Raw genomic sequence first — 13,743 nt, 5'->3', positions numbered from 1 at the left:
CACATCTTGCCTACTAAACAGAAATAAAGAAAACACACTAACACTTACACTTGTCTTTTCACCAGTTTCATTCTCAAAACACTGATTTTCTTTATTTTTCTCAATACAGGAAACATTCTCCTTTGGCCCACTGCAGCCTGTAAACTAAAAAAAAAAATCAATACTTCTTACTTATTCTTTAATGTAAATTAGATGTTTTTAAAACTTTTAACATGTATCTTACATTACCTAAGACCTGAATAAATATTACTAGATGTTGCTTATGTCAGTTATGGAATATGAATGTACTGCTTAACCCATTTTTACATTGCTCCCAAAGAGAAAACATAAAATGGGACATTTATTCAAAGGCAAGTTTTTAAATTTCAAAGCTTTTCACCAGGGAGTGATGAAATTGGACTATTCTAAAGTAAAATGATGATCTGGTAAAAGTTGAGCATGGTTAATAAGAAGATGAAGACAGAGGGCTGATTTCATCTTATGTAAGTTCCCATGCTTCTGGGAATTTCTACTTTATGGTAACTTTTAGAGCTTTCATCACAGAGACACTGACTGCCTTCTTGCTGAACTATTTTTTCAGGGATTTTTTTTATACCAACAGCTTTGAATGATAGAAATAATGTCTACTTCAAGAAAGAAGAATAAGTTTGCTTACTGACCATTATAAAAGACACACATTCCCTGAACTGAGAGAATACAACCCCTAATAGAACTCATTGCATGTGAATGCATCACGTGGCCATCTCTGCATGATCCTGCAGGAAAAGGGACTTGAGAAATGTACTGGAAATGTTGATAATCAGGTTACTGTTATTGTCTCAAGTAATAAAGGCCTTTATCTTCATCCTAGAAGTCTTTTGGCAGCATTTATGAAACTGACTGCCTGACTTCTTGGTTTACGAAAACAAAATCTTAGATTTTTGCAGCTCTTGACAGTGGCAAGAAGAGAGCACTGACAGTGAGGAATTTCTGAAAGAGAGAGGATCAGGGACCGGTGGGATGCTGAAAAGGATTTGGATAACATCCTTAAATATTGGTAACAAATATGTTGACAACATTTTATGTTCAACTATGTCGTAATTGTCTTTCAGCTTAATGCTTGTTAATGAGAAATCCATGAAGGGGTTTCAGGTTAAGTACTAGGAAATATACTCAAAGACAACTTCCAAATAATTTCTACCAAGTCTTTTGTAGGTGACAGGACTTTCTTAACTATCCACCAGTCATCTTCAGCTCCTAAGAGTCATTGTAGGTAAAAAGTTTCCATCTCTTTTCTAGCAATAGTCATAAAAACATGGACTGCACTAGTTGTGCAAGGAGAGAAATGTGCAGCCACTATTAACTGAAACCAAAATCTCTGATTCCAATATGTTGTAGATGTCCTGCTTCATTCTGCCCATAGTTTACACCTCTCACTGTGGTTAACACATTGTGTCATCAATTATCTATCCATCGATTTCTCTGCTTTGTTAGTGCTCTTTGGAAGACAAACTGAAGGTATTACTGTGTCTCAGTCTCTAGGGATAAAAATGTGTTTGATGACTGAAAAATATAAACGGTTAAATTAGGTAAATAAATGCATACATAGAAGAACAGAGAGCTCTCCTCTGGCTACAAGGAATGGTGGGCTCAGTCAAAAGAGGATGCCCAGGTCAGCCACTGTGTGTGAGACAGAGAGTCCTTCCCTTTGAGGGTGGACGTGCTACTATGTTTGGTATGAAGACAGATGCAGGCAGCAAAGGTGAGAGTGCAGCTCAGCATGCACCTTGCATCCAGTGAGTCTCACCAGAAAGCCGGCCGTCACTGTGAGCATTCACATGAGTTATATGATCAGCCTGGTGGCCTTGATTTGCTCTTTTATGTTTTGAACCTAAAGAGGGGTGCCTTTAATTAGCAAATTAAAAGTCCATTTTGCTACACTGAAAGTCAAAGTGAGTGTGCCTTGCTTATACCTGAATAACTATCTTGCCCTCCATTTTTCATGATCCCTCCTTTCTTCTTTTTACAAACTGCAGATGCATTAAAGAAAAAGATAATTAAGAGGGGAGCCAAAGTTTGCCTATTCTAAAATGGAGCATGGTCATACACACCCATCCAAAACTGCTAAAGAACTTCTGGGAGAGGAAGGACTTAAACTCTATGGCTGTGTTGTATACAAACGCTCAAATCACACTCAGCTTGTCCCATGGGGTTGGTTTATGAGGCAGGGCATCGGGGCACCAGGATTCAGCTCACAGGGCTTGCACATGATTCACTGTAGAGAAACTAAAGTGACCTTGTATATGAGGCTCTGTGGGGCCATTCAATGTACAATTATTTTGTGGCTTTAACTGCTGAATGCATAATTGGTATTAATATTTTACTGTAAATGCTTGTAAAGTCCAAAGAGGATTCTCTTGATAAAGAAGATACATGTAGAGAAATGCTAATAGAACAAAACTCCTTCCTCCTTTCCTCTCAGCTAGTCCAGTAGAAATAATGGAGAATTTTACAAGAAAAGGAAATTACAGTCTTGTTTAAGGAACTAAAGGTAGCAGAGGCAGTACAAGAGGCAATATTTTAAAACAACAGCCAGGTATGGCCAGTAAAAATGTTAATGGGAGCTAGAGCCTTACAGTAGATTATTGCTTGGTGTATCCTATACCCTTAGCTATGCCAGACATTGTAATGCCAATTAAATCCACTATACTGACAGCACTTGGAATTTTATTTGTCTAATAGTTTTTTCTATCCTACTAGCACACGTTTCCAGTGCATTCATATAACAAGGTCCCCAGTGTATCCAGTATTTCCTGAGTACCTAAACACCCTGCCATTTACTGTAAATATTTACTTATTAAAGAGTCTACTTCTTGATGTCCAGAGCTATTATTGTAAGATTATATCCTATTACTTGAAGCTTCAGCAAGGTGGCGGGTGGGTCATAAACTCTGACAAAGTTAAGGGGCAATGTGAGTGAACTCCCTGCCAGAGTGGGAAAAAAACCTGTTGTCTTTTTAGCCTGAACCATCAAAAAGGTGGTCCGGGATCTTACTGAATTCTATAGATAGTGGGGAGAAGATCCTCTCACTTGGACAGTATACTCTGTCTGCCATCCAAAATCAAGATCATTTAAAAAAGGCCTAAGCTAATCAATGATGTTGGAAGCTCTCAGTAAGCTACGGGATGCTCTTTACCTTTCGGTCCCATCACATTCATGACAAGGTAAGCCACAATTCTTTGTAAGTTGATGGAGTTGAATTGGAACTTCTGGAAAAGGGGAGGAACCACCACTTCAAATCACTCTTTGAGTTGGACTTTCTGCTGGATACTCCTTTTATAAAAATCCATTATTTTGCCACCAGGCTCTTCTCAAAACTGAATGCTGACCCATGGAGATTCTGTGACTCTCCAGAATGATAATCTAGGTTGAGTTTGGCATTCCTCTTAGCCAGAACGAAGGTATTATTCCCTGTTTGTTTATTATTCTATCTATTCATCCATTTATTTACCTAATTAGAGCTTTTTTATAAAACAAATATTTATCGATCTGTGTAGACATCAAAGCATTGACATGTACTACCTGTCCCCCAAGGAACTCTAACAAGATAGAGAAATGTATAAATACTAATTTATAATGCTATACATTACTCCCAATAATAGATATAAACATGGGAGGAGCATCTCCCATAAACCCAAAGGAGACATCCAGAAAATAATTTCTGAGGTACTGCTAAAGCCAGGAGAGGTTATCCAGACTGGAGTGTTCAATTTAAGAGGAAATAGCATGATTTTGAAGGGCGTCAAGCTCAGAAGCAAATAGCATGCATTTTCTGGCAAGAAATAAATGAGTTAATATCTTTTTACCTTCACCTATTAGCTGCATGGGTTGGAGCAACATAGAAATGTTCTCACTGCTATCACTGGAAATATGGAGAGAGTGCCAGCTACTGCACGGAGTTTTCTTCCTTATCAACCATCTCACAGCTCAGGTGATGTTTGGATTGTAAGGGGAGGGAAAGTGACTTCTCTCTACTCTCTTGGGCTCTTTGGCAGAGCTACAAATTAAACTGAGATTCAGCAGATTAATAGGAGAAGAGCTGTTTTAATCATATACATATCAATGCAGGAGAGTCTCACAAAAATACTCACAGAAGAAACTGATGATTCAGGCTTATATACCATAAACTACGGAAAGGACTAAGGATCTGGGGTTTCTATGGTTAGTGGAATCAAAATATGGAAAGTGAGGAGAGAAAATTTATGGTGAATAAAAGTTTCCCTGTTAGGCAGATAACAGTTCCTCAACTGACAGATCTTTTCAGATTAGCCCTCCTCTTAATAAAGATGCCTTTACTGATGAAAATTTCCTTTATATATGTCAATTTTATTATTCCAAGAAGGAATTTTCAGAGCTACTCCAATGCCTGCAGTTTCTCAAAAGAACCAATTTGAAGTAATCAATATGCCAAAGAGGAATATATGGGGATGGCATTCTGATCTCCTGTAGTCACACGTGGGTATGATGTGTCCTGAGCCTCAGAATTTATGACTTTTCTTCTTCATACCATATGCTATGCCATAATACTTGCTAAACACATATAAAGTAGTCCATCCAATAACTTGACTTTCACATCCTTGCCAGTACTCTTTGCCCTGGTAACTTGTCATCAATTTTGCTGTCATGGGAATAATAATTTTCTTCTACATTTTTTATCTTATTCTTTTATACCGCCACCAACCAAAAAGGACCCTTGATCACTCTTATTTCCAGACTAGCAATCTACTTATCTGATCTTCTCCTCCTCAGTGTCAATCTTCTTTTTTTTCTTTTAAGGAGAATACTAATAAAAAATAACAATAGCAAAATACCAACAACATAGAAAAAAAAAAAACAAAGCAAAAACAATAAAAATGATACAGGGCCTCAGAACAAAATGATAGGAATTCTGTTATCTTCAACGAAGTTGCTCAGATTACCAGATGTAAGAGTGCAAGATTGATCAAACCATTAAAGAGAATAAGAAATGTATAACAGTCATAATAATAGCAACAGCAATACAACGTTTAATGAACATTACCATAAGCTAGGCCTCACTTCAAGAATATTGATGCACACTTCATATGCATTATTTCACTCATATTCTTAAAAAAAAAAAACTATGAAATAGGAACTATCATTTCCAGGATAGGAAAACAGAACCTAGTTCTGTCTGAACAAAACTTTCTGCGCTTAACCAGTACAGTAAACTGAACCACCTCCTTCCTTCCAACTTAAAATTTCAGATTTGGGTCCCCACACCAGCAACATCAGCAGCAACCAGAGCTTCATCATAAATATAACTGTTTTTTTCCTACTAAATCTGAAACAGCTGGGGTGGGGCCCTACAGTTTGTTTCTTTCAAGCCTTAGGTAATTCCAGTAGATGCTAATTTGAACACCATTGATTTAGATGGTAAAATTTTATATTACAGCAGAGAAATCAGATATAAGACATATTTAGGAAAAAATGGATGGTTCTTGGCTGAGTATAAAGTGAATTCCCCATCCAGTCATGGTGAACCTTTTAAAGCTCGCAGTGATACAAACAGCCTGCTTCAGCATGCCTGCCATAGCTTAACCACAGGCCCTACTTAATAGGTGCAAGCTATATTCAATTGCAGGTGTTTCTTATCATGAAGAAACTGAAAATTTGTGTTGCCAGATGTTTGGAATTTTCAAGAGAATTTGAAAGCTAGATGGACTGTTATGTGAAATACTTTGATTCTTTTTTTGTAGTACTGGAGATTGATCCTATGACTTCTGCACTGAGCTACATCCACCAGCCCTTTAATTTTTATGTTGAAACAAGGTCTTCCTAAATTGCCCAAGCTAGGCTCAAGTTAGCAATCCTCCTACCTAGCATCCCATGGGGATGCATCATTACACCCTACTGAATATTTTTATTTTACCTTTTATTTTTATTTATTTTTATTTTATTTTATGCTGACAATGAAACAAAATTTATGGAAGGTCATTTCTGGTAGCTCCTACACTAGGCTTCAGCAACCAGACCAAAGCAGAATGCACTCACTCATGCTAAGTGTCATGAAACCAAATGGAACTTTCACACAGGCTCATTTTTCTCTGAGAGGGAGAGAGAGAGAGCACAATCAAGTAGAAGGGCTCAGTCTACCTGTACCAGAATAATAAGAACTTCCCTCTGTTGTTACTGTTTAAACCCTATAAAGTAACTCTGAAATGAGTAACTGCAACTGGGTGTGATGGCGAATGCCTCTAATCCCAGCACTTAGGAGGCTGAGGCAGGAGGCTCATTGCTAGTTCAAGGGCAGCCTGGGCTACAAAGTGAGCTCAAGGCCTGAACTGCATAGCAACACACAATCTCAAAAAGACCAAAAAAAGAAAGAAAGAAGAAATAAATGACTGGTTTTTGTTCTCTATTTTTGCTTTCTTTAAGGTTTTGCTCCCTGTAATGCCAAACCCTTCTGCTCGTCTTATTGGAGTAACTTTCCATTTTATAGATGAGATGCTGTCCAATACATAAATAGTAAGCAAACTCCAAATGAATCATTAAATTTATTAAAACTTTGTTCTTTGACAAGAATTATCTGTTTTAACATACCACATGAGCTAACACAGGATAAACCAAACACAATACAAACTTGGGGTGGAGTCAGCATAAGAGCTACTCTGTGAGCTCTGCATTAATCCCCAAACACTGCCTTTTCTTCCTTGAATACTGAATTTTTTAAACTTACCAAGCATCTCTTAGTCCTCAGTATCTTGCACTTTCTCCAGAAGTTCACACCATTAATTAGTTCCTCCTCCTTAAAACTTTCACCCTTATATTCAGAAACATCTCCCTCCTACTTTCCACCAATGTCGGATTGTTTCTTCCTCTTTTTAGTACCTGAGTTCAGCTGTTATCCCTAAATGCCTTTCCTTCTTCTCTTCTCTCAGTACGTGTCTTCAGACAATTCTCATATCTAGATTTTAAGAAGACATTGCTGCTGATTTCAAGTCTTTCATTTTTAATTGCTTGCTGGTATTTCCTGTAAAATCCACAGTGGCACCTCAAAACGGTCTAATCTAAATGTAATGGCCTTTCTTCAAATCTCATTTTTACTCCTGGGTTCCTCATTTCTGGCAATGCCAAAACTCAGGTTTTGAAGGATATTTGTATGTTCCCTCTGCTCCACAAAGCCTGAGCTGGTTCTTTCTGTTTCTCCAGGAAGATGGGCTTTCTCGTTTTATGAGACCCTCAGGATATATTATTCTCCTTATGCCTCTAAAAAAGATTAGTCAACCTCAATTTTCAGAAACAATTTAGAATATAGACAAAAGGAAAACTGAACATAGCACTGTTTATGTCTTTGTCTTATCTACCTAAGAAGATTATAAGCTCCTTTAAGGCACCATATTTATTATCTTCTTCATATCTTTCACAGTGACTGAACAAAGTAAGTATTCACAGATATTTACTGAATCATTTAATTATATACTGCTCCTATAGGTAATTCTACATTATACAATGTGTTTTGACATATATTTAGCAACTTTAAATTGATTTATCTTTTGTATTTATATACACATTTCAGAAAAACTTCTTTGTAAAAGAAACATGTAATTTTTTAAAAAAATCTATAACTCTATTGTAGAGTATATAAATGTTTATTAATCTATTTTGTAGATTTGCTTTTTTGTTTATTATTTATGCTATTTTGCTCGAACCTGGAATTGCTTCTTTTGGAACTGAATGTTAGTATGGTAAGAGTCATGCAAAAAATCCATACCCTTCTAAGAATTAAATGTCATATAAACTGTAAACAATAAGTTGAACAAATCTCCATAACCCCAGGTCATTGGGAGGCACATCCTTTCCCTATCATTCAGGAAGGAGAACTGCATACCTGAGGCATAGCCTAGCTATGTTCTGGAGTAGTCCCATCCTATAACTATTTCCTGGCCTTTATATTTATACAGCATCTAGTTTTACTTCACTGTACACAATCCTCTTTAGATCTAAGAAGCATTATAACTACAAACTGAGGTTGAAGTATTTTGCTACTATAAAATTGGCACCTTGCATTTGAGCAAAAAGCAGAAATAGGAAGGTCACACATATATACACCTACCCCTTGCTCCTCTCCTCTGGATCAGAGTCATTCCAGAAGTATCCTCCCTGAACCCAGAAGAAAGGAATGACTTTATGTTCTAAGATACATAGATGATAAGAAGAACTAGAAAACACTAAGTCTTGCTAAGTCCCCACAAATCTATTGCCTTTACATCATATCCTCTTTGTCCAATCCTTCTGTTTCCTGTCTGCCTGCTCTTCATCAAACTTAGCATGAAAATATCCAGGTTTTCCTATTCTTTGGTGCTTCATATCTGTACCACATAAAATGTACACTGAATAAACCTATATTTTTCTCTTAATAATTTGCCTTTTACTATAGGGTTCTCAGCCATGCACTTTGTAATGGGAAAAGAGAAGAGATCCTTTTCTCCCCTCTGCTTCTGCCTCATTTCAAAACCATACTTGAGCTTTATAGACTTTACTTCAGCGTTATGAACATCTGATGAGTTTAAACTGAGTAGTTTTCCACTGCCAAGAGAATAGTAACTTCACTGTGTTCATCCTGATGATAAAAGCCTCAAGATTCCTTGAAAAACTGGACTGGGAAAAGCAAACCTAGGCTGAAGCTAAGAGCTCACTAAAAGAGAGAACCAGTCATCAAGAGTCTCAGCTTATTTGTATTGGCTAACCCTCACTGAAAGAGGACTGTGAACCACAGTATAAGCAGCACTTCCCAGCCACTTCTAGGGTTTTAGTCAAGGAGGCCTCCTTCCCGTGTACTGACCTGCCCCATGCTGCAGCACAGGCCCTGTTAAAACAAAGACTGGCCTTGGTGAGCATGAAAAGAAAGGAAAGGAAAAACAAAAGAAAGGTTCTCTTTGTATTTGTTAATTAAACAACTATTTATTTGTTGCGAGGTATTGAACAGGATGAAATATGATGGGGAAGAACTAGAAGGATAAAAATAGAAAATTATTTTAAAAATAAAGACCCCATAGATGTATTACCCTTCCTTATTCATTATTTCATATGTGCACTTAAATTTAAATGTAGTTTGGAATAACTTCAAGCTTTAAAATGTTAAAGAAACAGAATAAATAATGCCAGATATTTTTCACATACATTTTTAGCTTTGGGGTGGCTTACAATAGTGGTCTTATCCAGTACAGGAACTCCATTATGGCAAAAGCCTTAGTCATTGCAAACCTTTAAATTCTGGGTGACGGGGCTGGGGATTTAGCTCAGCGGCAAAAAGCGCCTGCCTGGCAAGCGCAAGGTCGTGAGTTTGGTTCCCGGTTCCGGAGAAAAACCAAAAAATAAAAATAAATAAATAAATTCTGGGTGACTACCATGCAAGTATTCAAATGATAAATAAAGTATCTATGAACTAATATAGAGGGTGGTTTTTTTTTTTGAGATTTACTGTTAAAGTGGAAAAAAAAAGCAAGTTGCTAAAGAATATCTGTAATATGCCCTTTCTCATGTAATAAAGGAAGGGAAATTACAAACACATTTGTTTATCTCCCCTTTTATAACATAAAGGAAGAAAATGTATTCAACCCTCCAAGCCTTTTGGGGTAATCTTAAAAATAATCTGACAAAACCAGGTTAGTAGGAGAAAACATAAAAATTTATTCAATAAAATTTGTATGTAGCAAGAAAAACTTCACAGGAAATGAAGGTCCAAAGACTCAAGGCAAACTGTATTTTTAGATAAGTTGATGAAAGAAGTAGAGAGTGTGCAGAAATATGATTGGACAAGAGGGGTATGATCTAAAGGTAAACCGTGGAATATTAGCAAGATGTGTGTTCAGAAACTTTTTTGCTGCCTTGCATGTCATTTCTTTCCTGCTCCAGAGCACTTGCCACATTAGGACACTCAAGAAGACAGAAGATGTCTAAGAGTGACCTCCCTGAGTTTTATGGCTTGCTTTAGGGGATAAGAGTTCTAGTTTCTATGACCCATCTTGAGGACAAAAGGCAAGAAAAAGGAAAGCAGGAAAAGGCCAAAGAAATCTTGTTTCTAAGGCACTTCCAATCTCTTTCCATTCAAATACTCAGCATGCGAAAGCACCATAATTTGGATGTCTACTCTGGCCTTGCCAATACAAAAAAGAAAGTCAAAATATGAGGAAAAAGTTAAACATAAAGAATGCTAAGTATTGGGAGAGAAGGGATGGTTCTTCTTTATAAGAGAATGCCAACTAAAAGTAAAGGAGAAATGAAGGAATCAGAAAATTACCAACTGGAAACTATTATAGTAGTGATTTCTTTGAGCAAAAATCATCAGTGAATGCTAAAATTAGTCAGTGAAACACAGAATATTTACCTAAATTAAAAGTATCGCCTATGAACTTCTTACTAATTACTAAAAGAAAGTGGTAACTTTACAGGGGTAATCTGAAGTCACCTCAACTAAAGAACTATAGCATAGTAATTGGACAATCAGATATTTCTTAAATTATGTACTACATATCCCTTTTGTAGTATTTCTACTAAAACTACATCAACTGAATTTCATCATAAGGAAATATCAGGATAAAAAATTGAAGGCTACCATATATAAGCATGCACAATTGGTAAAAAAAAATTAAAAAGAAGAAAAAAAAAATTAAGCATTAACTGCTCCTTTCAATAAACCAGTAGAAATAAGCAGTACAATTATCCCAGGTATCCAGTGTATATACATATATATTTTTTCCTTCCTTCTCTTTCTTTTCTCCTTTCCCTCATCCCAGTTGTTCCTTCCCTTTGAGCAGTTTCTTCCCCTTTCACAGTATCTATTGTACCTTTCAGATTTTATGTACTCTTTCAGGTTCTTACACTAGGGAGACAATATGATATTTACACATGTGGGTATGATTTATTTCTAATTTGAAGACAACAATATCAGTATATCAATCATTGCTGAATTTCTATCATCTTGTTTAGTAAAATTTGGTACTATTTCTAATTTATTATTTTTTATTCTCTTTAAAATAAAAAATGGCTCTTTTATAAAACTAAATGTCTTAAAAAAGAAAAGTCACAGTCTTGAAAAACAAAGGATGTTGAAACATATTCTAAAAGAAAAAAGAACAAGAAAACTAAAGTAATGTGTGGTTCAAGACCAGAAAAGATTTATTTCTCTTTTTGCTGGTACGATATTTAGTGGAACAATGAATGGACTTAGAGTAAGATCTGTGGAATACTTATGAAAACATCAGTTTCCTTATTTTGAAAATTCTATGTTGGTTATGTAAAAGAATAGCCTTGGTTTTAGAAACTCACGTTGAAGTACTTAAAGCCAGAAGGCCAGAATATCTACCCATATCTTTTGATTCACATATGCACAAAAAAGTGACAACTCCAATGTACTATAATGCTAACTTTTGGAAACCTGGGTAAAAATTTTACTTATAATTTCTCACTATTTTTGTAACTTTGCTTTTAATCATTTCTAAATAAGTAGCTTCTAGAATGAGACTTCATATATTAAAAAATCCAGACCACTTCAAAAAATATTATACTAAAAGTTACAAACAAAATCAGTAACCAGGATGTGAATATCTCCAATGTAGATATACAGAAGAGTGTAGAAATTTTTAATAATAAACATAAAGTGTTCAAGGTAAAGAAAAAAGATATAATTTTGAGTTCAAAGGCCAAAAAATAAATCATGGTAGTAAATAGAGCTCTCCTTGAAAGTGGAATATAGTTACTGAGACAAATATACAAAAGTCAATAAATGTTGTAAACCATAGACTAAATACATATAAAACATGGGGAGGATTACACAGGAATCCCCTCCGAACATAACTGAGATAAAAACTGTGAAAGTATACTATAAAGAAAGACAGGAAGGACAAGATGAGAGGATCCAGCCTTTGTCTTTTAGAGACAATAGTAGGAAGATGGAGAGAATAATGGAGAAGGAATATTTGAGTAAGTAGAGCTGAAAATTTTGCCAACTGAAAGAAATATTGGTCTTCTGATGCAGAAAGTTTTATAAGAATTGACATAAGTAAATACTACTATATATGCCCTCAGATACCTGGCAGTAAAATTAAAAAATCATCCGAGAGAGAGGAAACCCTAAGACTTGCAAAAGAAAAAAATACACAAAACAGGCAGATTTTCCTCAGCAATAACATAGTCCAAAAGGTAACAGAGTACAGATTCACAGTGCCAAGGAAAAATAACTGCTGCTCTAAAAGTTTATATGGGCCAGCTACCTTTTCTCTTGCAAAAGAGAGAGGATAGGCATACAAATATTATGATAATTTAACAAGCACAGCTTTTACAAAAAATAATTATTGAAGGAGGTACTTCAGCAAGGAGAATAAACATAGAAATACCTAAGTACAGTACATGATTCAGTGGTGAGCACAGAAACTACAAAGTGTATTTTAAATTAAATAAGTCATTCATTTTAAATAAAAGTTAATTTTTATGTTCAAATAACAGTAACAAGCTGGGAGATTAGAGTGCTCAAGGGGTTGTTAAAATACATCAAGGTCTTTGACATGATTGAGAGAGAACTACCCTTCTTTTTTCTTGGAATATAGGGATTTTTTTTTTCTTTCTTCTTTTATCTTGTTAGCACATGTTTGTGTTATATAATGACTACATTTACTGGGAGCAGTTGGTACCTGTACATGGTACATCTTAATTCTTTTTGTATTCACTCCCATTCCTTGCCCCCTGAATCTTTTGTTCCCCTTCCCATTTATGAAAGCTCTATCTCCCTATTTTCTATTTTTTTTATTTTGCCCTATAATTTATTATATGTTGGGTTTTTCATATACTAGAAATCATGTGACATTTAAACTTGTTTGTCTGATATCCTTCACTTAACATTATTGTCTCAAAGTACATCCATTTTCCTACAAATGACTTGTTTATCCTTTATGGCAGAGTAGTACAAATACATTCATGGACATTGCCACCTGGAGACCAACTCCTTCACTTTAGAAAATCCATGGGAACAAAGAGACTTGTCCAAGCTTTTACCAAGTTTGATAGCAGAATTTTAATTGGAATATAGTTTCTCTACTTAGATAAAGAAACTAAGGCTTATCGAGGCCTAGTCACTTAACATGTCCAAAATTATTCAGTTACCAAAAGGCAGGCAGGACCAGAATTGTATGCTGGTTTAACCAAATTCCAGAACAGATCTGAAATTCAGATCTTCTTTCTGAATTATAACCACATAAATTATTCTTCCATTATTCAAGAAAATATTATGTCAGTAATAAACCTATCAATGTTTATTATTTGATACTATTATTCAATAATATGAAGTTATTGAACATTATCCAACAATTTTAATGTGCCTAGCACTTCCATTTTAGTGGCACTAAAGAAAAATAATTATCTTCTTTTGTGTTTATTTTTCTTGTTATTTGAAAATATATTTTAAACTATTATAACTTAGAAATTACTCCTTTAGGACTTTTCTTTGTGATCTTTTTCCTCTTTGTTGAATTTTCTGTAACTTCCTCTTTGAAAGAACCAATACTTTCAGAGAGGAGGTGTCATATCATAAAATTACAATTCCCTTTTAAAATTTAATTTTGTTTCTGTCTCATTATTTTTTCCCTGTCAACACAGCACACAAATGCACAATAATAGTAGCACTCATAAGTGGGTCCTCACCCTTTGCCTACATGTCTAATGCTGTATTCTGGCACCCCTGTTGCTCC

General features: G+C 35.4%; 1 protein-coding gene across 4 annotated transcripts in view; it reads right to left on the bottom strand.

The window, feature by feature from the left end:
- Dlg2 (discs, large homolog 2 (Drosophila)) overlaps positions 1 to 13,743 on the bottom strand; it is a 1,924,417-nt gene that overhangs the window by 1,532,775 nt on the left and 377,899 nt on the right. For all 4 annotated transcript variants that reach the window (XM_013511774.1, XM_013511776.1, XM_005379786.2 and 1 more), the window contains exon 4: positions 49 to 144. In XM_013511774.1, coding sequence (XP_013367228.1) covers positions 49 to 144 — 96 coding nt within the window. The remainder of the gene's footprint in view (positions 1 to 48; positions 145 to 13,743) is intronic.

Source organism: Chinchilla lanigera, unplaced genomic scaffold, assembly GCF_000276665.1.
Source record: "Chinchilla lanigera isolate Chin_1 unplaced genomic scaffold, ChiLan1.0 scaffold00013, whole genome shotgun sequence".
In the NCBI taxonomy this organism is placed as follows: Eukaryota; Metazoa; Chordata; class Mammalia; order Rodentia; family Chinchillidae; genus Chinchilla; species Chinchilla lanigera.
Note: the sequence above shows the minus strand (reverse complement) of the source record. Positions and strands in the feature narration are given on the sequence as shown.